The sequence below is a fragment of the Papio anubis genome, chromosome 16 (genome assembly GCF_008728515.1).
Source record: "Papio anubis isolate 15944 chromosome 16, Panubis1.0, whole genome shotgun sequence".
Classification (NCBI taxonomy): Eukaryota; Metazoa; Chordata; class Mammalia; order Primates; family Cercopithecidae; genus Papio; species Papio anubis.
This window is the reverse complement of record NC_044991.1, coordinates 90953742-90977499: the sequence shown is the minus strand read 5'-3', so window position 1 is coordinate 90977499 and position 23758 is coordinate 90953742. Positions and strand designations below refer to the sequence as shown.

Below are 23758 nucleotides of genomic sequence, written 5' to 3'. Positions count from 1 at the left end.
TTTGAATTTTTTTTTTTTTAATTAGAGATGGAGTCTCGCTCTGTTGCCCAGGCTGGAGTACAGTGGTGCGATCTCGGCTCACTGCAAGCTCCGCTTCCTGGGTTCACGCCATTCTCCTGCCTCAGCCTCCTGAGTAGCTGGGACTACAGGCGCCGCCACCACGCCCGGCTAATTTTTGTATTTTTAGTAGAGACGTAGTTTCACCGTGTTAGCCAGGGTGGTCTCGATCTCGACCTCATGATCTGCCCGCCTCGACCTCCCAAAGTGCTGGGATTACAGGCGTGAACCTCTGCGCCCGGTTGTCTTGACGGCTGTTTTGACGGCTGTTTTGAATTGTTTTATACTCAGAGAAACGTTGCAATAGTATATGTGTGTCTGCTCAGCTTTTAGGCCACCTGAGGGTCTTGGTGTGTCGTAGCCCAGGATAAGCCCTGGGCTGTTACGGAACAGCCTTAGGGGCTGGGGGCTGCAGTAGAGAGCTTAAGAACTCTTAAGATTTTCCAGAAATCAGTAGAATTTTGTGGATTACTTTTATGATACATCAGGGTTACCATCTTTGAAAAGGGCTCACTGACTGTTGATTAATCTTTTTTTTTTTTTTTTTTTTTTTTTGAGACGGAGTCTGGCTCTGTCACCCGGGCTGGAGTGCAGTGGCCAGATCTCAGCTCACTGCAAGCTCCGCCTCCCGGGTTCCCGCCATTCTCCTGCCTCAGCCTCCCGAGTAGCTGGGACTACAGGCGCCCGCCGCCTCGCCCGGCTAGTTTTTTGTATTTTTTTAGTAGAGACGGGGTTTCACCGTGTTCGCCAGGATGGTCTCGATCTCCTGACCTCGTGATCCGCCCGTCTCGGCCTCCCAAAGTGCTGGGATTACAGGCTTGAGCCACCGCGCCCGGCCGATTAATCTTTTATATGTTAAATAATTTGCAAATGAATTAAAGATGTCAGATGACACATACAAGCTACCAAGATTGAACCATGAAGAAATCCCAGACCTGAACAGACGAATAAGTAGTGAGATCAGAGCTGTAATAGAAAGAGTCCTAGCAGAGAAAATCCCAGAATCTGATTGCGTCATCGCTGAATTTTACCAAGTATTTTAAGAAGAACTAGTATTAATTCTACTCAAACTATTCTGAAAAATAGAGGAGGGAATACGTCCAAACTTATTCTACAAAGCCAGTAGTACCCTGATGCCAAAACCAGACAAAGACACACTGAAAAAAGAAAACGTTAGGTCAGTATCTCTGATGAACACTGATGCAGAAATGCTCAGCAGAATACTAGCAAACCATATTCAACAAGACATTGGAAAGATGGTTTGTTGGCTGGGTGCAGTGGCTCATGCCCGTAATTCTAGCACTTTGGGAGGCTGAGGTGGGTGGATCTTGGGTCATCTGAGGTCAGGAGTTCAAGACCAGTCTGACCAACCTCGTGAAACCCCGTCTCTACTAAAAGTATAAAAATTAGCCGGGCATGGTAGCGCATGCCTGTAATCCCAGCTACTTGGGAGGCTGAGGCAAGAGAATCGCTTGAACCTGGGAGGTGGAGGTTGCAGTGAGCTGAGATCACGACATTGCACTCTAGCCTAGGAGACAAGAGCAAGACTCCATCTCAAAAAAAAAAAGATTGTTCATCGTGACCAAGTGGCATTTTGCCCAGGGGTACAAGTGCAAGGGTGGTTCAACATATGCGGATGAATCAGTGTTATACGTTTTATCAACAGAATGAAGGAGAAAAACCATACAATTTTTTTTTTTTTCCGAGACGGAGTCTTGCTCTGTTGCCCAGACTGGAGTGCAGTGGCACAATCTCAGCTCACTGCAACCTCTGCCTCCCGGGTTCAGGTGATTCTCCTGCCTCAGCTTCAGAGTAACTAAGACTACAGGCGCCCGCCACCACGCCCGGCTAATTTTTTGTATTTTAAGTAGAGATGGGGTTTCACCGTGTTAGCCAGGATGGTCTTGATTTCCTGACCTCGTGATCCGCCTGCCTCGGTCTCCCAAAGTGCTGGGATTACAGGCATGAGCCACCGCGCCCGGCCTGATCATTTTAATTGATTCTGAAAATGCATTTGATAAAATTCAACATTCCTTTATGATAAAAACTCTAAGAAAACTGGGTGTAGAAGGAATATACCTCAGGCTGGGCGTGGTGGTTTATGGTGGCTCACATCTGTAATCCCAGCACTTTGGGAGGCTGAGGCGGGAGGACTACTTGATCTCAGGAGTGTGAGACCAGCCTAGGCAAGAGGGTTAATACCCTTTCTGGCCGGGCGCGGTGGCTCAAGCCTGTAATCCCAGCACTTTAGGAGGCCGAGACGGGCGGATCACGAGGTCAGAAGATCGAGACCATCCTGGCTAACCCGGTGAAACCCTGTCTCTACTAAAAAATACAAAAAACTAGCTGGGTGAGGTGGCGGGCACCTGTAGTCCCAGCTACTTGGGAGGCTGAGGCAGGAGAATGGTGTGAACCCGGGAGGCGGAGCTTGCAGTGAGCCGAGATCCGGCCACTGCACTCCAGCCTCGGCGACAGAGCGAGACTCCGTCTCAAAAAAAAAAAAAAAAAAAAAAAATACCCTTTCTTTCCAAAAAATACAAAAATTAGCCAGGCTTTGTGGCACACACCTGTAGTCCTAGCTACTCAGGAGGCTGAGATGGGAGGATTGCTTGAGCCCAGGAGGCGGAGGTTATAGTGAACGGAGATCACACCACCACACTTCAGCCTGGGCAACAGAGTGAGACCCTGTCTCAAAAAAAAGGGAACATATCTCAACACAATAAAAGCTATATACAGCTGCATGCGGTGGTTCACGCCTGTAATCACAGCCCTTTGGGAGGCCCAGGCAGGCAGATCATTTGAGGTCAGGAGTTTGAGACCATCTTGCCAACATGGTAAAAGCCTGTCTCTGCTAAAAATCCAAAAGTTAGCTGAGTGTGGTGGCTCGGGCCTATAATTTCAGCCACTTGGGAGGTGGAGGTTGCAGGGAGTCGGGATCACGACACTGCACTCCAGCCTGGGCAACACAACAAGACTGTCGCAAAAAAAAAAGGCCATATACGATGGGCCTACACCTAGTATCATACTGAATGGGCAAAAACTGAAAACTTTCTCTCTGGGATGTGGAACAGAACAAGGTGCCCACTTTCACCAGTTATTCAACATCGTACTGGAAGTCCTAGCTGGAGCAGTCATCCAGATTGGAAAAGAAAAAGTTAAATTATCCTTGTTTGCAGATGGTATGATCTTATATTTGGAAAACCCTAAAGACTCTACCAAAACGCTGTTGGAGCTGACAGAATCATTAAAGTTGCAGGCTATGTTGCCAGGTGCGGTGGCTCACACCTGTAATCCCAGCACTTTGGGAGACCGAGGGTGGGTGGGTCACCTGAGGTCAGGAGTTTGAGACCAGCGTGGCCAACATGGAGACACCCCGTTACTATTAAGAATACAAAAATTAGCCGGGCGTGGTGGCGGGTGCGTGTAATCCCAGCTACTCGGGAGGCTGAGGCACGAGAATCGCTTGAATTTGGGAGGCAGAGGTTGCAGTGAGACGAGATGGTGCCACTGTACTCTAGCCTGGGTGACAGAGTGAGGCTCCGTCTCAAAAAAAAAAAAAATTGCAGGATACAGAATCCACAAACAAAAGTCCGTAGCATTTCTGTCGTCAACAGTGGACCATCTGAAAAATGAAGAAAGTAATTATATTTACAGTAGCTACAAATAAAATACTTAGGAATAAATTTAACCAAAGAAGTGAAAGATCTCTACAGTGAAAACTATAAAACATTGATGCAAGAAATTGGACAGAGATTCTGTGTCCATAGATTGGAAGAATCAGTGTTTAAAATATCCATACGACCTGGTCTGGTGTGGTGGCTCATGCCTGTAATCCCAGCATTTTGGGAGACCGAGGCAGGTGGATGACTGAAGGTCAGGAATTGGAGACCAGCCTGGCCAACGTGGTGAAACTCCATCCCTACTAAAAAAATACAAAAATTGCCTGGCGCTGTGACTCACGCCTGGAATCCCAGCACCTTGGGAGGCTGAGGCGGGTGGATCACTTGAGGTCAGGAGTTAGAGACCAGGCTGACCAACATGGTGAAACCCTGTCTCTACTAAAAATACAAAAATTAGCTGAGTGTAGTGGCACACGTCTGTAATCCCAGCTACTCAGGAGGCTGAGGCAAGAGAATTGCTTAAACCTGGAGGCAAAGGTTGCAGTGAGCCGAGATTGTATCACTGCACTCCAGCCTGAGCAACAGGGCAAGACTCTGTCTCAAAAAAAAAAAAAAATCAAAAAACAAAAAGTAGCTGGGCGTGGTGGCACATGCCTGTAGTCCCAGCTAGTCGGGAGGCTAAGGCAGGAGAATCGCTTGAACCCAGGAGGTCGAGGTTGCATTTAGTTAAGATAGCACCACTGCACTCCAGCCTGGGTGACAGAGTGAGACTCCATCTTAAAATAAAATAAAATATCCATACTACCCAAAGTGATTTACAGATTCAATGCAATCCTTGTCAAAATACTAGGGACATTATTAACAGAAACTGAAAAAATAGCCAGGTGCAGTGGCTCATGCCTGTAATCCCAACACTGTGGGAGGCCAAGGTAGGTGGATCACTTGAGGTCAGCAGTTCGAGACCAGCCTGGCCAACATGGTGAAACCCCATCTCTACTAGAAATACAAAAATTAGTTGGGCATGGTGGTAGGGGCCTGTAATCCCAGCTACTTAGAAGGCTGAGGCAGGAGAATCACTTGAACCTGGGAAGTTGCAGTGAGCTGAGATCGTGCCATTGCACTCCAGCCTGGGCAACAGAGTGAAGCTCCTCAAAAAAAGAAAAAATAATTCTAAAATGTATATAGAGCCCAAAAGACCCAGAATAGCCAAAGCTATCCTGAGCAAAAGGAACAAAACTGGAGGAATACTTGACTTCAAATTATACTACAGAGCTATAGTAACAAAAACAGCATGGTACTGGCAGAAAAACAGACACATAGACCAATGGAACAGGATGGACCCAGAATTAAATAGATACATCTACAGTGATCTCATTTATTTATTTATTTATTTTTCTTGAGACGGAGTCTCGCCCCAGGCTGGAGTGCAGTGGTGTGGTCTTACTGCAACCTCTGCCTCCTGGGTTCAAGCGGTTCTCCTGCCTCAGGAGAACTCCTCCCAAGTAACTGGGATTACAGGTGCCCACCTCCATACCTGGCTAGTTTTTGTATTTTTAGTAGAGACAGGGTTTCACCATGTTGGGCAGAATGGTCTCAAACTCCTGGCCTTGTGCTCCACCCACCTCAGCCTCCCAAAGTACTGAGATTACAGATGTGAGCCACTGTGCCCAGCTCTGTTGCTTTTTATACTTGTAATTATAACTTCCTGGGATGTATGTGGAATGTTTTATTTTTTGAAGATAATTTTAGAATAGTAAAATATAGTTCTTCTGGAATTTTATTTATTTTTTATTTTTTTGAGCCTTCCAGGCTCAAGTGATTCTCCTGCCTCAGCCTCCCGACTAGCTTGATTATAGGCACATGCCACCACACCTGGCTAATTTTTGTGTTTTTAGTAGAGACAGGGTTTTACCATGTTGGCCAGGCTGGTCTGGAACTCCTGACCCCAAGTGATCCGACCGCCTCAGCCTCCCAAAGTGTTGGAATCACAGGCGTGAGCCACCGTGCCCAGTCTTGCCACACACTTTAAACAACCAGATCTTGCGTGGTGTAAACTTGCTGTCTCGAGGACAGCACCAGGCCACCAGGGATCTGCCCTCATGACTCAGTGACCTCCGCCAGGCCCCACCTCAAACACTGGGAATTGTAATTGAGCATGAGATTTGATGGGGACACAGATGCAAACCGTATCATTTGGCCTCCCAGAGTACTGGGATTAGAGACATGAGCCAATGTGCCTGGCCTGGAAATCTTTTTAGAAGCTCGTTATTAAATCATTGTGCATAAATTTATACCTAGAGTAATTAAGTGTGAATGGCATTGCATTTTAATTTTTTTTTTTTTTTGGATACAGGATCTTACTCTGTCACCCAGGGTGGAGTACAGTGGCTTGATTATAGCTCTCTGCAACCTTTAATTCCTGGCTCAAGCTATTCTCCTGCTTCAGCCTCACAGGTAGCTAGGATTACAAGCACCTGCTACCACACCCAGCTATTTTTGGGATGGAGTCTCACTCTATTGCCCAGGCTGGAGTGCAATGGCACGATCTCGGCTCACTGCAGCCTCTGCCTCCAGGGTTCAAGGGATTCTTGAATCCCAAGTACCTGGGATTACAGGCGCACACCACCACGCCCGGCTAATTTTTGTAGAGACGGGTATTTTTAGTAGAGACGAGGTTTCACCGGTGTTAGCCAGGCTGGTCTCGAATTCCTGACCTCGTGGTCTGCCTGCCTTGCCCTCCCAAAGTGCTGGGATTACAGGCGTGAGCCACCGGGTTTGGCTCACACCCAGCTAATTTTTGTCAATGCTACCCAGGCTGGTTTTGAACTCCTGGCTTCAAGTGATCCACCTGCCTCCCCTAATTTTGGCCTCCCAAAGTGCTAGGATTACAGGCATGAGTCACTACACGCAGCCCTACTTTTTTTGTTTGTTTGTTTGAGATGGAGTCTCGCTCTGTTGCCCAGGCTGGAGTGCAGTCATGTGATCTTGGCTCACTGTAAGCTCCGCCTCCTGGGTTCATGCCATTCTCCTGCCTCAGCCTCCGGAGTAGCTGGGACTACAGGCGCCCGCCACCATGCCCGGCTAATTTTTCGTATTTTTAGTAGAGATGGGGTTTCACCCTGTTACCAGGATGGTCTGTATCTCCCTACCTCGTGATCTGCTTGCCTTGGCCTCCCCAAAGTGCCGGAATTACAGGCATGAGCCACCGTGCCTGGCCAGCCCTACATTTTAAAGATTGATTGGAACCTCCAGGGTTAATGCATTTTAAAAAACATCAGGCTGGGTGCAGTGGCTTACATGTGTAATCCTAGTACCTTGGGAGGCCAAGGCGGGAGGATCACTTGAGTCTAGGAGTTCGAGACCAGCCTGGGCAATATAGTGAAACCCTGTCTCTACAAAAAGAAAATAAAAATTAGTCAGTGGCACATGTCTGTAGTTCCAACTACATTCCCAAGGCTGAGGCAGGAGGATTGCTTGAGCCTAGGAGTTTGAGGCTACAGTGAGCTATGATTATACCACTGCACTCCAGCCGGGGCAAGAGCAAGACCCTGTCTCTAAAACAAAAACAAAACAAAAAATAGGTGACATGGACCCATGTAGAAAGTCATTAAATTAAATGTTTTTATTTTTGTATTTATTTATTATTTTTTCTTTTTTTTTTTTTTTTTTTTTTTGAGACGGAGTCTCGCTCTGTCGCCCAGGCTGGAGTGCAGTGGCCGGATCTCAGCTCACTGCAAGCTCCGCCTCCCGGGTTCCCGCCATTCTCCTGCCTCAGCCTCCCGAGTAGCTGGGACTACAGGCGCCCACAACCGCGCCCGGCTAATTTTTTGTATTTTTAGTAGAGACGAGGTTTCACCGTGGTCTCGATCTCCTGACCTTGTGATCCGCCCGTCTCGGCCTCCCAAAGTGCTGGGATTACAGGCGTGAGCCACCGCGTCCGGCCTATTTATTATTTTTTGAGACAGAGTCTTGCACTCTCGCCCAGGCTGGAGTACAGTGGCGTGATCTCAGCTCACTGCAAGCCCCGTCTCCTGGGTTCACGCCATTCTCCTGCCTCAGCCTCCCAAGGAGCTGGGACCACAGGCGCCCGCCACCACGCCTGGCTAATTTTTTTGTATTTGTAGTAGAGATGGGGTTTCACCGTGTTGGCAGGGTGGTCTCGATCTCCTGACCTCGTGATCCACCTGCCTCCGCCTCCCAAAGTGCTGGGATTACAGACGTGAGCCACTGCACCTGGCCATACGTTTTTAAAAAGTAGTGTCCTTGGCTAGGCACGGTGGCTCACACCTGTAATCCCAGCACTTTGGGAGGCTGAGGTGGGCAGATCTTGAGGTCAGGAGATCGAGACCATCCTGGCCAACACGGTGAAACCACATCTCTACTAACGATACAAAAATTAGCCAGGTGTGGTGGTGCATGCCTGTAGTCCCAGCTACTCGGGAGTCTGGGGCACGAGAATCACTTGAACCTGGGAGGCGGAGGTTGCAATGAGCCGAGATCGTGCCATTACACTCCAGCATGGTGACAGAGTGAGACTCCATCTCAAAAAAAAAAAGTAGTGTACTTATTAAAACTTTTTATTCTGAAAACTGTCGTAATACAAACAGGAAGGACAGTAGTGTGAATACCATCTCCTCACACGTCGTCTCAATGCTGAAGTACAGTTACATGGATGATGCAAACTGTTCTAGCACACAGAGCTGGGGAGCTGAGCTGAGTTGGTTGTTAGAGGTGAACTGTTTACTTGGAAGAGAAGGAAGCAAGGAGGGAAAGGAAGGATGAGTTCAGTAGAGTGTTTGGTAGTAACTAGGATAGTTATTGTTTTTCCTTTAGGTGGTTTTTTTTTTTTTTTTTTTTTTTTTTTTGCGCGACAGGGTCTCACTCTGTTGCCCAGGCTAGATCGGCTCATTGCAACCTCCACCTCCTGGATTCAAATGATTCTCTTGCCTCAACCTCCCAGGTAGCTGGGGATTACAGGTGCCCGCCACCATGCCCAGCTAATTTTTATTTTTATTTTTTTGAGATGAAGTTTCACTCTTGTCACCCAGGCTGGGGTGCAATGGCATGATCTTGGCTCACTGCAACTTCCGCCTGCTGGATTCAAACAGTTCTCCTACCTCAGCCTCCTGAGTAGCTGGGATTACAGGCACGTGCCACCACACCTGGCTAATTTTCATATTTTTAGTATAGACGGGGTTTTACCACATTGGCCAGGCTTGAACTCCTGACCTCAGGTGATCTGCCTGCCTCGGCCTCCCGGAGCGTTGGGATTACACGCATGAGCCACTGCGCCTGGACTTCTTAGGTGTTTATAGGATGGTCCTACCTTTGGGATTTTGTGAATTTTCAAGCAGTAAATATACTCATGTTCAAATGGAGTTATTTAGATCAAAGTAAGATATTTTTTGTTTTAATGAATTTCTGCATGTTTTTATTTTGTGGATAATCGAATTATTAGACTTGCGAATGTATTTTTATTTATTTATTTATTTATTTATTTAGGACAGAGTCTCTCTGTCACCCAGGCTGGAGTGCAGTGGTGCGATCTCGGCTCACTGCACCCTCTGCCTCCTGGGTTCAAATGATTCTTGTGCCTCAGCCTCCTGAGTAGCTGTGATTACAGGTGTGTGTTACCATGCCCAGCTAAGAATGTATTCATAATTACCTTAAAATATATTTGATTTGGGCCGGGCGCGTTGGCTCACATCTGTAATCCCAGCACTTTGGGAGGCCGAGGCGAGTGGATCACAAGGTCAGAAGTTCGAGACCAGCCTGGCCAGGATGGTGAAACCTCATCTCTACTAAAAATACAAAAATTAGTCGGGAGCGCTGGCAGGTGCCTGTAATCCCAGCTACTTGGGAGGCTGAGGCAGGAGAATCGCTTAAACCCAGGAGGCAGAGGTTGCAGTGAGCCAAGATTACTCCGCTGCACTCTAGCCTGGGCGACAGAGCAAGACTCCACCTCAAAAAATATATATATATGTACACACACATATATCTATATATGTGTATGTATGTGTTTGATTTAATTGCTGAGAGTATGGAATTGTTCTTTTTGGTGGTTTAATTGAGATGTGTAATAAGCAGCTTTGCTTCAGAACAGGCATGCAGTGTTTCTGATGTGTACATGTTTCCTTTCCTAGGGAGCAAAGGGAGAAAGAAGAAATAGAGAAATATCGTATGGAGCGCCCCAAAATCCAACAGCAGTTCTCAGATCTCAAAGTAAGCCGATGAAATGGTGTGCAGTTTCTAACGCACTTAACCTAACCCGCAGAGACTCAGACTGCTCTTACGTGGAATTGATGAGACTTTACTCACTTGCTCTTTTTCAGTTTAGAGGGTCATTGCTTAGAAGAAAGTCCTTGTTTCAGTATGTTTAATTATATATGTGTTAAAAAAAACCCTTCCCCTACCACAAAAGGTAGGACAAATGAACTTATTTTCTTTGTAACTTTAACTCCATTTGTAAGATTTTCTTTCTTTTTTTTTTTTTTTTTTTTAGTTGAGGCAGTCTGGCTCTGTTGCCCTGGCTGGAGTGCAGTGGCGTGGTCTCGGCTCACTGCAACATTCACCTCCCGGGTTCAAGCAATTCTCGTGCCTCAACTTCCCAAGTAGCTGGGATTACAGGCTCCTACCACCCTACCCAGCTAATTTTTGTATTTTTAGTAGAGATAGGGTTTTGCCATTTGTGCCAGGCTGGTCTCGAACTCCTGACGTCTAGTGATCTGCCCACCTCGGCCTCCCAAAGTGTGGGATTACAGGCATGAGTCACACGTCTGGCCCCATTTATGTGTAAGGTTTTCTACACTGAGTCCCCTGGGCTTTGAGAGAATAATTTACATTTTAGAGAAGTTGAACAGATCCAATAAATTGATTTTTCTAAGTGAAGTAGAAAACTATTTTTGGGGCTGGGTACAGTGACTCACACCTGTAATCTCAGCACTTTGGGAGGCTGAGGTGGGAGGATCACTTGAGTCCAGGAGACCAGCCTTGGGGAGAACCTGTCTTTACAAAAAATAAAAACTTAGCCAGGCATGCTGGGCGTGGTGGCTGACGCCTGTAATCCCAGCACTTTGGAAGGCTGAGGTGGGTGGATCACGAGGTCAGGAGATCGAGACCATCCTGGCTAACATGGTGAAACCCAGTCTTTACAAAAAAAAAAAATACAAAAAATTAGCCGGGCATGGTGGCGGGCGCCTGTAGTCCCAGCTACTCAGGAGGCTGAGGCAGGAGAATGGCATGAACCTGGGAGGCGGAGCTTGCAGTGAGCCAAGATCACGCCATTGCACTCCAGCCTGGGCGACAGAGCGAGACTCCGTCGGGAAAAAAAAAAAAAAACGTAGCCAGGCATGGTGGCCTGTGCTTGTGGTCCCAGCACCTTGAGGAGCTGAAGTGGGAGGATCACTTGAGCCTGGGAGGTTGAGGCTACCATGAGTTGTGATTGTGCCACTGAGTCCAGCCTGGGCAACAGAGTAAGACTCATCTCAAAACAAACTAAAAGCAATTGCTGCATCCGAATCTTTTCTAAAGCATGATGATCTGGAGGCTAGAGGTGAGGGAGAGCATGGTCCTACCTGGGCACATGAAATTCTGTCAGAGAATTAATGTTTTGGGGGCTGTACATTTCCAGAGGAAGTTGGCGGAAGTCACGGAAGAAGAGTGGCTGAGCATCCCTGAGGTTGGCGATGCCAGAAACAAGCGCCAGCGGAACCCACGCTATGAGAAGCTGACCCCGGTTCCTGACAGCTTCTTTGCCAAACATTTACAGACCGGAGAGAACCATACCTCAGTGGATCCCCGACAGACTGTGAGCCTGCAGAAAAAGGGCGTGTGCGGCCCGTTTCATCTTGTTAGATCAGTGGCAGGAGTGGTGGGTTGTGTTGGATTCGGTGCTTCTGCAGGTCATGGCTATGCTGTGGCCGAGTCTGTCCACACAGCTGTGCGTATGTCAGGCCACTGGGGAAGTATTTCAGAGAATAAATTTCTTTGGCATGAAATGCAAACTGTTGGCCGGGCGCGGTGGCTCACGCCTGTGATCCCAGCACTTTGGGAGGCCGAGGCGGGCGGATCACGAGGTCAGGAGATCGAGACCATCCTGGCTAACACGGTGAAACCCCGTCTCTACTAAAAAATACAAAAAACTAGCCGGGTGTGGTGGCGACGCCTGTAGTCCCGCTACTCCGGAGGCTGAGGCAGGAGAATGGCGTGAACCCAGGAGGCGGAGCTTGCAGTGAGCCGAGATCGCGCCACTGCACTCCAGCCTGGGCGACAGAGCGAGACTCCGCCTCAAAAAAAATAAAATGCAAACTGTTGTTTTATTCTTCCCTTTCCTCTCTTCTCCTCCAGCAATTTGGAGGTCTTAACACACCCTATCCAGGTGGACTAAACACTCCATACCCAGGTGGAATGACACCAGGATTGATGACACCTGGCACCGGTGAGCTGGACATGAGGAAGATTGGCCAAGCCAGGAACACTCTGATGGACATGAGGCTGAGCCAGGTGAGTTCGTCACGCAGCATTTTCCTGTAGACAGGTTTAGATATTTTCATTTTGTTTTGTTTTCTTCTTCTCCTCCTCCTCCTTTTTTTTTTGGCTTGATTTTTGCCTGAATAATTCTGCAGATTTTAAAAATTTTTTAAATTTTGAGACAGTCTTGCTCTGTCACCCAGAGGCTGGAGTGCAATGGCATGATCTTAGCTCGCTGCAACCTCCACCTCCCGGGTTCAAGCGATTCTCCTACCTCAGCCTCCTGAGTAGCTGGGATTACAGGTGCACACCACCATACCCGGCTAATTTTTGTATTTTTTGTAGAGACAGGGTTTCACCATGTTGGCCAGGTTGTTCTCAAACTCCTGACCTCAGGTAATCTGTCTGCCTCGGCCTCCCAGAATGCTGGGATTACAGGCGTGAGCCAGTGCACCTGGGCTTTTTTAAAAATATAAAATAATGATTTTTTTAGAAATGTGTTTTCTTCCTGCCCCTCAGTAAATTGTCTTGTGGCCCTGCATGGAACGTGTACTTTGATCTGGAGATTGGGTGCTCTAGACACCAGTGAAGTACATATCTTTCTGATATGCACATCAGAAACCGTGAAGGAACATACATACTACTTTTGGCCTGGCCAACATGGTGAAACCCTGTCTCTACTAAAAATACAGAAATTGGCCAAGTGTGGTGGCGGGTGCCTGTAATCCCAGTTACTCGGGAGGCTAAGGCAGGAGAATTGCTTGAACCCAGATGTTGGAAGTTGCAGTGAGCTGAGATTGCACCAGTGCACTCCAGCCTGGGCAACAGAGTGAGACTGTCTCAAAAAAAATAAAAATAAAAAGGGGGGTGCAATCACGACTCACTACATACAGCCTCGACCTCCCTGGGCTAAGGCGATCCTTCCACCTAGCACTTTGAGAGACCGAGGCAGGAGGATTGCTTGAACTCAGGAGTTCAAGACCAGCCTGAGCAACATGGTGATGGTGAGACTCCGTCTCTACAAAAACTAAAAGAAATAGCTGGGACTGGTGGTGCGTGCCTGTAGTCCCAGCTATTCGGAGGCTGAGGTGGGAGGATTGCTTGAGCCAGGGAGTTTGAGGCTGCAGTGGGCTATGATCGTGCCACTGCACACCAACCTGGATTACGGAGTGAGACTCTCAAAATAAATAAAACCGTCACAGTAATTTTTTTGTGGTAAAATATATGTAACACTGAATTTACCATTTTAATCTTTCTTTTTTTTTTTTTTTTTTTTTTTTTGAGACGGAGTCTCGCTGTGTCTCCCAGGCTGGAGTGCAGTGGCGCGATCTCGGCTCACTGCAAGCTCCGCCCCCTGGGTTCACGCCATTCTCCCGCCTCAGCCTCCCAAGTAGCTGGGACTACAGGCGCCCGCTACCACGCCCGGCTAATTTTTTGTATTTTTAGTAGAGACGGGGTTTCACCGTGTTAGCCAGGATAGTCTCGATCTCCTGACCTCGTGATCCACCCGCCTCGGCCTCCCAAAGTGCTGGGATTACAGGCTTGAGCCACCGCGCCTGGCCCCATTTTAATCTTTCTTAACTGTACATACCTTCATTGACATAATTATGTTCATGTTGTTATACAGCCTCATCACCGTTCATCTCCAGAACTGTTTCATCTTCCCAGATTGAAACTCTGTACCCGTTAAACACTAAGTCCCCGTGCCCTTTCTCCCTGGCCCCTGGCATCCACCATTCTTTCTGTTTCTGTAAATTTCGCTACTCTCTGGACCTCATATGACTGCAGTCTTACAGTATTTACCTTATTGTGACGGGCTTATTTCACTTAGCTCATGTCCTTAAGGTTCATCCTTGGTGCAGCGTGTGTCAGCATGTTTTTGTTTTTGTTTTTGAGACACAGTCTCACTCTGTCCCCAGGCTGGAGTTCAATGTCACGGTCTTGGCTCACTGCAACCTCCACCTCCCGGGTTCAAATGATTCTCCTGCCTCAGCTTCCCAAGTAGCTGGAACTATAGGCGTGTGCCACCACGTCTGGCTAATTTTTGTATTTTTAGTAGAGACGGGGTTTCACCATCCTGGCCAGGCTGGTCTCAAACTCCTGACCTTGTGATCCACCCGCCTCGGCCTCCCAAAGTGCTGAGATTACAGGTGTGAGCCACCACACCTGGCCAAAAATTATGTTTTTTTGTAGAGACAGAGTCTTTGGAGGCTGAGGCAGGGGGATTCCTTGAGCCCTGGAACTGGAGGCTGTAGTGAGCTATGATTGCCACTGCACTCCTACTTGTAGGGGTGACAGAGTGAGACCTTGTCGCAAAAAAATAAATAAAAATATAGATCTTTTTCCATACAGAAGAAATTTGTTATTATCACAAGGTGTTGTCTGAGTGCGATGAAGGTTGTTTTCTTTCTTCTGACTACTCACCGAGGATTGTGGGAGGGGCTCCAGGGACCCTCTGAGATCTTCGTTTTGCACCTGGTCACATCCAGCTGACTCAGCCTGGCCTGTCTCACAGGTGTCTGACTCCGTGAGTGGACAGACCGTCGTTGACCCCAAAGGCTACCTGACGGATTTAAATTCCATGATCCCGACACACGGAGGGGACATCAAGTGAGTGCTTCGCAGAACCGCTGGGCTGGGATGGAGACTCCAGTTGCCTAGGATATTTTGGATTTTATATGGGCAATATGCAGTCAAAATGTGACGTTGTTCTAAGAAATATAAAGTGGAGTAGTTTGGTTTTTCCATTTGAAATGTGTCTGTATCCAGTCATTGCATACACTGAACGTGTTACATGTGATACCGCAAGTCGCTGCCTGTGCTGAGCAGGAAAGCAGCCGGCTGTGTCCCACGTGCCCCATCTGGACCTCGGTTCTCAGCGTTTGTCTCAGGGAGGCTGAACAGGCTTGGAGGAGCGCACACTGACGTTCTGAGTTGTTTTGTATAACTCGGGACATCAGGACTGATGGTTCTTACATTGCGACTGGGAAGTGGGTGCCTTCGTTCTAGGTCTCGGGTGCACCCCTGACAGCATGGCCTGATGCTGTGTGCACTCTCCCTCTTGTAGTGATATCAAGAAGGCACGACTGCTCCTCAAGTCCGTTCGGGAGACGAACCCTCATCACCCGCCAGCCTGGATTGCGTCAGCCCGCCTGGAAGAAGTCACTGGGAAGCTACAAGTAGCTCGGAACCTTATCATGAAGGGGACAGAGATGTGCCCCAAGGTGAGCTGCGCTGTGAGGCATTTCCTGGGAGGCTGCGTGATTGTGGGCCCCCTACGGGAGTAAACTTAGAACAAATCTCTTTCTTTTGGTATTGAAACTACAGACAGTGGGACAGGCTGGTGGTACATGTGAAAAGCGGCCAAGGGTTTTTTTCCTGCTTGTTTTCACGTGGAGTGAAGGCTAATCCACCACTGTTTTTTGTTTTTTTTGTTTTTTTTTTTGAGACAGAGTCACGCTCTGTCACCCAGGCTGGAGTGCAGTGGCACGATCTTGGCTCACTGCAGGCTCCACCTCCTGGGTTCATGCCATTGTCCTGTCTCAGCCTCCAGAGTAGCTGGGACCACAGGCACCCGCCACCGCGCCTGAATCCACCACGGTTTAATGGCAGGCTAAGCTTCATTATAAAGAGCTCAGTTGGTCAGCTCTTCACCCACCTAATGGCCGCTAAGCATGGTGGCTCACGCCTGTAATCTCAGCACTTTGGGAGGCTGAGGCGGGTGGATCACCTGAGGTCAGGAGTTCGAGACCAGCCTGGCCAACATGGCAAAACTAATCGGGAGGTGGAGGTGGAGGTTGCAGTGAGCTGAGATTATGCCACTGCACTCCAGCCTGGGGGACAGGGTGAGACATCGTCTCAAAAAACAACAGCAAAAAAGAACTACCCAAGCAGTTGCACAGTCTCCGCTTTGTCCGTGGAGTTATCCTGCAGGCAAATCGTGCTCTTTTCACCAAGTGGTGTTTTATGTGTTCTTTTTTTTTTTTTAAGTCTCGCTCTGTTGCCCAGGCTGGAGTGCAATGGCATGATCTTGGCTCACTGTAGCCTCTGCCTCCCAGGTTAAAGCGATTCTCCTGCCTCAGCCACCTGAGTACCTGGGATTGCAGGCACGTGCCACCACACCTGGCTAATTTTTGTATTTTTAGTAGAGACAGGGTTTTGCCTTGTTGGCCAGGCTGGTCTCAAACTCCTGACCTCATGATCCACCTGCCTTGGCCTCCCAAAGTCCTGGGATTACAGGCGTGAGCCACTGCACCCAGCCATTATGTGTTCTTCATTCAGACATATGGTAGCCATGTCCGCGAGTGTTATAAGGGGGTGACTCCTGGTGCAGGTGTGTTAGAGGCTGAGCTGATTGGCTTTTGTAAAATCTGGGGCCCGAGGATCTGCTCTAGAGATCTGTGCCTGCTGCCCTGTGGCTTCCAGCCTGCCCTGAGCTTTATTGATCTTATCTCTTGCCTCGCAGAGTGAAGATGTCTGGCTGGAAGCAGCCAGGTTGCAGCCTGGGGACACAGCCAAGGCCGTGGTGGCCCAAGCTGTCCGTCATCTCCCACAGTCTGTCAGGATTTACATCAGAGCAGCAGAGCTGGAAACAGACATTCGCGCAAAGAAGCGGGTTCTTCGGAAAGGTGAGCCTCCCTCGGAGGTGCCTGCCACCAGCAGGGGCTCCTGGGGTCTCTGGCCCCTCCCTCGGAGGTGCTGCTTTCTCCCTCCTTGGGGCGCCTCCTCTCAGCAGCTTTCCTGCTCCTGGCTCAGGCTTTTGGTGAGAGTGGATAAGGAACCAGGGACATTTTTCAGACCTTTTCTCAGGTTGGGTTGCCTCTGCCCTTGGACCCCCATGGGGGAGGGACACTGTGGTGGGCGAGTTCCCATCCCAGAAGGGATGTTGGGGTTGAGCCCTCACTCCTGCCGTTTTCCAGTGTGTGATTTTGGATGCATTGGGCAGTCACTCTGTGGTCCAGGCTTCCCTCATCTGCAGGGTGAGAACCACAGTAGCTCAAAGCCTGTGTCCTGGGGCTCCGGAGATGGTCTCTGTGAAGAGCGGAGCCGGCAGCTGGCATGTGCACACCTTTTGTGGGTGTTACTCGCTTTCTCTCCTGAGAAGGCACCGGAGCCCCGCGTTGATTGGACTCTTCCCTGCTGCTGACGAGGCTGCGTCTCCTGCCCCCGAGACAGCGTGTGCCGTCAGCTCAGGCCGGATGATGGCGGGCGGCGTCCCTGCCGGGGAACCTGGCTCCATCCAGGGATTCCTGCCAGGATAGAGCTTTTGTGGGCAGTTTGTTGATTTTTCTTTCTGTGGTTTCTCTGGTCACTGGAAGCGTGCGGTAGATGCTGCTGTTGAACTGGGCCCAGAACAAGTGCTGGTCGGGGGCTGTTCTGAAGCCAATCTGCAGGTGGCTTCTTTTTTTTTGTTTTGTTTTTCGTGGTTGTGGTTGTTGTCTTTGAGATGGAGTCTCGCTCTGTCGCCGAGGCTGGAGTGCAGTGGCGTGATCTCAGCTCACTGCAAGCTCCGCCTCCCAGGTTCACGCCATTCTCCTGCCTCAGCCTCCCCAGTAGCTGGGACTACAGGTGCCGCCACCACACCCGGCTAATTTCTTTTTGTATTTTTAGTAGAAGTGGGGTTTCACCGAGTTAGCCAGGATGGTCTCCATCTCCTGACCTTGTGATCCACCCACCTCCGCCTCCTGAAGTGCTGGGATTACAGGCGTGAGCCACTGCTCCTGGCCTATGCAGGTGGCTTCTGTACAAATTTTTTTTTTTTTTTTTTTTTTTTGAGATAGAGTCTTGCTCTGTCACCCAGACTGGAGTACAGGGGCGCAATCTTGGCTCACTGCAACCTCTGCCTCCTGGGTTCAAGTGATTCTCCTGCCTCAGCCTCCTGTGTAGCCGGGAATACCGGGTGTGTGCCTCCACGCCCAGCCAATTTTTGTATTTTTAGTAGAGATGGGGTTTCCCCATGTTGGCTGGGCTGGTCTCAAACTCCTGACCACAGGTGATCCTCCCGCCTCGGCCTCCCAAAGTGCTGGGATTACAGGCGTGAGCCCCTGTGCCCAGCCTTTTTTTGTTTTTGAGATGAAGTCCCACTTTGTCACCCAGTCTGAAGTGCAATGGCACCATCTTGGCTCACTGCAACCTCTGCCTCCCGGGTTCAAGCGATCCTCTTGCCTCAGCCTTCTGAGTAGCTGGGACTACAGGCATGTGCCACCACGCCTGGTTAATTTTTGTGTTTTTAGTAGAGACGGGGTTTCTCTATGTTGGGCAGGCTGATCTTGAACACCTCACCTCAAGTGATCCACCCACCTCGGCCTCCCAAAGTGCTGGGATTACAGATGTGAGCCACTGCGCCTGGCCCAATTTTTTTTTTTTTTTTTTTTTTTTGAGACAGCATCTCGCTCTGTCACCCAGGCTGGAGTGCAGTGGCGCCATCTCAGCTCACTGCAAGCTCTGCCTCCCGGGTTCATGCCATTCTCCTGCCTCAGCCTCCCGAGCAGCTGGGACTACAGGCGCCGCCACCACGCCTGGGTAATCAGGCCCGGCTAGTTTTTTTGTATTTTTAGTAGAGACGGGGTTTCACTGTGTTAGCCAGGATGGTCTTGGTCTCCCGACCTCATGATCCACCGCCACGGCCTCCGAGAGTGCTGGGATTACAGGCGTGAGCCACCGCTCCTGGCCAGAGACAGCCTCTTATAATGAGGCCAGGAACAGAAAGTTAGCACCTGTCTTGGTTTGTAGAAATCAGTTTATCTTTTTTCAGCTAGGAAGAAATAGTTCTTTGATGAAGAGCCCATGAAAGTCTGGGTAATTAATTTGTTTATTTAGAAAAGCTCTATTGAATTCTTCCTGCCACAGTTTGATGAATGATCATGAATGTCTTTGTGGCCACTCCCTGCTCACCACCAGATTGTCCGGGTTTGTTTCCAGTAGGTTTGGATTTGGAGACGGGAGTTCTGGGTTCGTTTCCAGTGGGTTTGGATTTGGAGACGGGAGTATGCGTATGCTCTTGGAGGTGGGGGCCTTCGGGGAGTATTGAGGGACTGTGTTTCCACGGCCATCTTCTCAGGGAGTGGCCTCCTGGCTCTGCTCTCTCAGGCAGAGAAGCTGTGCTAAGGTAGAATGAACCCAGGATCTCTAGGATGGCCTTTGCTGCTGCCCCTAATACTGGTCTTGGCCTGCCCTTTCCCAAGAATATTTCTAAAAACTGGGTTCTTTTCCTGGGGTAAAGCCCAGCACTGCTTCATTTGGTTGTCAGCGAACACTTAAACGTTGCTTGAAGGGTCTGGTTTTTGAAATTAAGATGACAGCTACCTCCACCGGTGACTTAGGATGCCTGCCAGCTAGGGAGCCTGGCAGTGCATCGTCTCCGTGAGCTCTGGGTCGCTGTTGGGCTGAGCTGTCACCTTAGTCCTTTGTTGGGAGACCAGGCGTTTCGGGTGCTGGTCTTGAGACCTGAGGAGGCTGAGTAACCTTAGGCATGGTGCTTGGCCCCTGAGCTTCCATGTCTTCCTCTGTAAAAGGGAAGAGGGCTTTCAGGATTGGGGAGAGTGCAGCCTGTGAGCTTACTGGCCAGGGTAGGGTGTCCCATGTGCAGAGTCCCTTGGGGAGACCCGGCTGGCGGCTCCCCTACGATAACGCAGCTCACGTGCCGTGTACTCCGCTAGTTAATGCAGATGTGTGGAAGTGGAGTCATTTTACACGAAGCCGTACGCTCTGGCCTGTGAAGCGTGGCATCCTTCAGCAGCCATCACCAGCGTGTCCTTCTGGGGGCACAGGAACGGCACAGTTCAGGTCGGGGGGGGCTTCCCTGCGGTCACGTGGCCCCCGGAGAGCATGTTGGCCTCTGCACAGTCACATCTTCACGGCTTTGTCTAGCCTTCAGAATACTCTTTTCCTGTTCTAGGCCAACTTCAGGGGTGTGTGCTTCCTTCACATACGTTGGCTGGCTGTGGTGCTTCCTCCCCTTCTGCTCATAAAGTCACACTCCCTGGAGGCCATTGTAACGTGGTGTGCTGTGTGGCTTCCGAAAGCTCCTGGGGAAGGTGGCCTTGTTGGCTTTGGTGCCATGCCTGTGGGCTGCTGATGAGATGCCGTTGGAGATATGCCAGCTCTCTCCCAAAACCTAAAGACACAGAGTCCTGGGAGTCGTAAGTTAATGACTCCATACATTGAGTCCCACATGAATATACTGTTCTTTAGAGACACGAAGTTCATCTCCACCCATGTACAAAGTTCTGAGGGAAGTAGTTCATATTTGGACAAATGAAGCACTCGTCTGCCATGCAGGAGAGGCGAGTGCACACAGGAAAAGCAGCTGTGTCTCCCATGCAGGAGAGGCGAGCGCACACAGGAAAAGCAGCTGTGTCGCTCGTGTCTTCTGTCTGTGCCTCGTCGCCTGGCTGGAGGATGGGGCTTTCTTTATTTACTGCTGTGCCCTCTGCCATCACCCTACTCAGTCAGGGTTCTTGACCTGGATGAGTAACCCGAATCTTTTTGTTTTTAGGCAGAGCCTCCTCCTATTGCCCAGGCTGGAGAGCTGTGTTGCAATCAGCTCACTGCAGCCTCAACCTCCTGGGCTCTAGTGATCCTCCTGCTTCCGGCTCTTGAGTAGCTGGGACCACAGGCGCATACCACCATGCCCAGATAATTTTTATTTTGAGACAGGCTCTCGCTCTGTTGCCCGGGCTGGAGTGCAGTGGCATGATCATAGGGTCACTGGAGCCTCAACCTCCCAGACTCAAACTATCCTCCAGTCTCAGCCTCCTGAGTAGCTGGGACTTCAGGGACACACCACTATGCCTGGCTAAGTTTTTAATTTTTCGTAGAGACGAGGTCTCCCTATATTGTCCAGGCTGGTTTTAAACTCCTGGACTCAGGTGATCCTCCCATTCAGTCTCCCAAAATGCTGGCACTGCAGATGTGGGCCCCTGTGCCCAGCCAGGACCCAAATCTTTATCCCCAAAGGGTCTGACTTGTTGGTAGTTTTGCTTTTTTGGCGACTGTAGTTCCCATTAACTTTTACTGGTAGAAGCAGAAATACTAAACTGTACTCAGGACCGGCCTCTAGATAGTCTCCCCCAGTGGGTGGCAGCAACTCAGTCTCGCTTTGGGAGTCAGGGTTAGCCTCTCCAGCCCGGGCTGGTACATGAGGAGGCCAGAGGGAGCTGTGACCTGCACCCTGGTTGGCACATACTCCCTTTGGACTAGCTCGCTCGCTTGCTCGCTCTCTTTTTTTTTTTTTTTTTTTTTGAGACTGAGTCTCATTCTGTTGCCCAGGCTAGAGTGCAGCGGCGTGATCTCGGCTCACTGCAACCTCCACCTTCTGGGTTCAAGGAATTCTCCTGCCTCCCAAGTAGCTGGGATTACAGGTGCCTGCCACCACACCCAACTACTTTTTGTATTTTTAGTAGAGACGGGGTTTGTGTTGGCCAGGCTGGTCTCGAACTCCTGACCTCATGATCCACCTGCCTCAGCCTCCCAAAGTGCTGGGATTACAAGTGTGAGCCACCGTGCTCGGCCTTTGGACTAGCTCTCTTGACAGGAGGGTCCAAAGAGGCAGAGACAGGACTTGTGGCCTCAGAGCCGTTCAGACATCACTGCTTATTCCTAGACCCATGTGTTTTGGCTGTGAGATCCAGCTGGGATTGGGGTCTATTCACAGCATCTGTGGCATCCTGCTGGGCTGCCAGGCCATGGCTCTGAGTGATGGGCACATGGTAAGACTGTTCTGCCTGAGTCAGTGAATTCACACAGCTTTGTCTTCTGGCCATCCGTCAGGTGGTCAAGCGGACGTCCAGATAATAAGGCCAGGGGTGTCAGTGCCAGTGTGCTGTGCAGAACCATGTGTAAACCACAACAGACTTTTGCCTTCTCAGTCCCTTGATCCTAAGGAACTCCTCAGAGGTTGTAAGTGTGGGCTGAGGGAGGAAAGCAGTTGAGCAGCCACCAGTGGAGGGGGCGTCTGCCCCGTGGCTTAGGCAGCTGTGCTGCACCTGCCTCCTTCCACCCCATCTCCCGGGTGCCATTTCTACCTTATGAGGCCACTGCTGCATCTGCCCAACCTTGTGGCTTGGTCTGTCAGTAACACCCGGAGCGGGCAGCAGGTTGCTCAGTCGTTTCTGTGTCCCTGAGCTGAGTGTTCATTCCCTGCCAGGGCCTCACAGCCAGCCTGGGGCTGTTTCTCAGCAGGAGAGCAGGTACCTACAGGACCGCGTAGCTCGCTCGCTTGCCCCCTTCCCTCCCCTCCTCCTCTTCCCTCCTCCCCTCCACTCCCCTGCCCTGCCCTTTTCCTCCTTTTTTTTCTGAGACCGGGTCTCCCTCTTTCGCCTAGGCTGGAGCTGGAGTTCAGTGGTACAGTTTTGGCTCACTGCAACCTCCACCTCCTGGGCTCAAGCAGTCCTCCCATCTCTGCCACCCAGCTAGCTGGGACCGCAAGTACATGCCACCACGCCCAGCTGTATTTTTGTAGAGACAAGGTTTTGCCATGTTGTCCAGGCTAGTCTCGAACTCCTGGGCTCAAGTGGTCCTCCCACCTCAGCCTCCCAAAATGCTGGGATTACAGGTGTGAGCCACCACAGTCAGCTGCCTGGCCTAATTTCTTTTCTTCTTTTTCTTTTTTTTTTTTTTGAGTTGCAGTCTCTCTCTGTCACCTAGGCTAGAGTGCAGTGGCAGTCTCAGCTCACTGCAGTTCTCCTGGGTTCAAGCAATTCTCCTGCCTCAGCCTCCCCAATAGCTGGGATTACAGGTGCATGCCACCATACCTTCCTAATTTTTTTTTTTTTTTTTTTTTTTAGGGCGTCGCCGTGTTAGCCAGGATGGTCTCGATCTCCTGACCTCGTGATCCGCCCATCTCGGCCTCCCAAAGTGCTGGGATTACAGGCTTGAGCCACCGCGCCCGGCCACCTTCCTAATTTTTATATTTTTAGTAGAGACAGTGTTTCACTATGTTGATCAGGCTGGTCTCGAACTCCTGACCTCAGGTGATTTGCCCGCCTTGGCCTCCCAAAATGCTGGGAGTACAGGCATGAGCTACAGGCCGCACTCAGCCTGGCCTAATTTCTTAACATCGTTAAATGTCTACAGCATTCATATTTTTCCAGCTGTCATGTCAGTACCTGCCACAGACACACGCGCACATAACCACATGCACGCACGGTTGGTTTGAGTCAGCATCTAAGCACAGTGTAAACATTGAGTTTGGTTGATGTCTTTTCTGGGTTTGTTGATGGAATTGGGTTTTTCCTTGAGAGTCCTCACGTTGGGGTTTGCTCACTGCAGCCATGAGACTGTTTCCTGTGGCCTCGTTTCCTGTATCCTCTGTTTCCTGTATCCTCTTGTAAATTGGAAGGTAGATTTGGAGACTTGTAAGAGTAAGCTTTGTTTTTGCTTTTGTTTTTTTTTCCTTTTTTTTTTTTTTTTAACCAAGGAAGCATTCGTGGCAATGCAAGCAGCGTCAGGAGCTGCAGAGGCTGTCACGGCTCAGTGGCCCCAGTGTCCTTCATGGGGTTCTCCACAGCCTTTCAGCTCCTGCCTTTGGCAGTGGCTGGTGACCTGTGCCCGCATCTGTGACTTCGTTAGGGTGTGCAAAACGGTGACATTACAATTAGGTCACCCTTTTT

At 49.8% G+C, this 23758-nt stretch overlaps 1 protein-coding gene across 3 annotated transcripts in view; it reads left to right on the top strand.

Moving 5' to 3' along the window:
* PRPF6 (pre-mRNA processing factor 6) overlaps nucleotides 1–23758 on the top strand; it is a 53059-nt gene that overhangs the window by 4130 nt on the left and 25171 nt on the right. For all 3 annotated transcript variants that reach the window (XR_002524584.2, XM_003904465.3, XM_021944196.2), the window contains exons 4-9: nucleotides 9821–9899; nucleotides 11308–11484; nucleotides 12024–12179; nucleotides 14662–14756; nucleotides 15214–15370; nucleotides 16612–16774. Coding sequence is in view for 2 of the 3 variants with exons in the window: in XM_003904465.3 (XP_003904514.1) it covers nucleotides 9821–9899; nucleotides 11308–11484; nucleotides 12024–12179; nucleotides 14662–14756; nucleotides 15214–15370; nucleotides 16612–16774 (827 nt within the window). In the remaining variant the exon portion in view is untranslated. The remainder of the gene's footprint in view (nucleotides 1–9820; nucleotides 9900–11307; nucleotides 11485–12023; nucleotides 12180–14661; nucleotides 14757–15213; nucleotides 15371–16611; nucleotides 16775–23758) is intronic.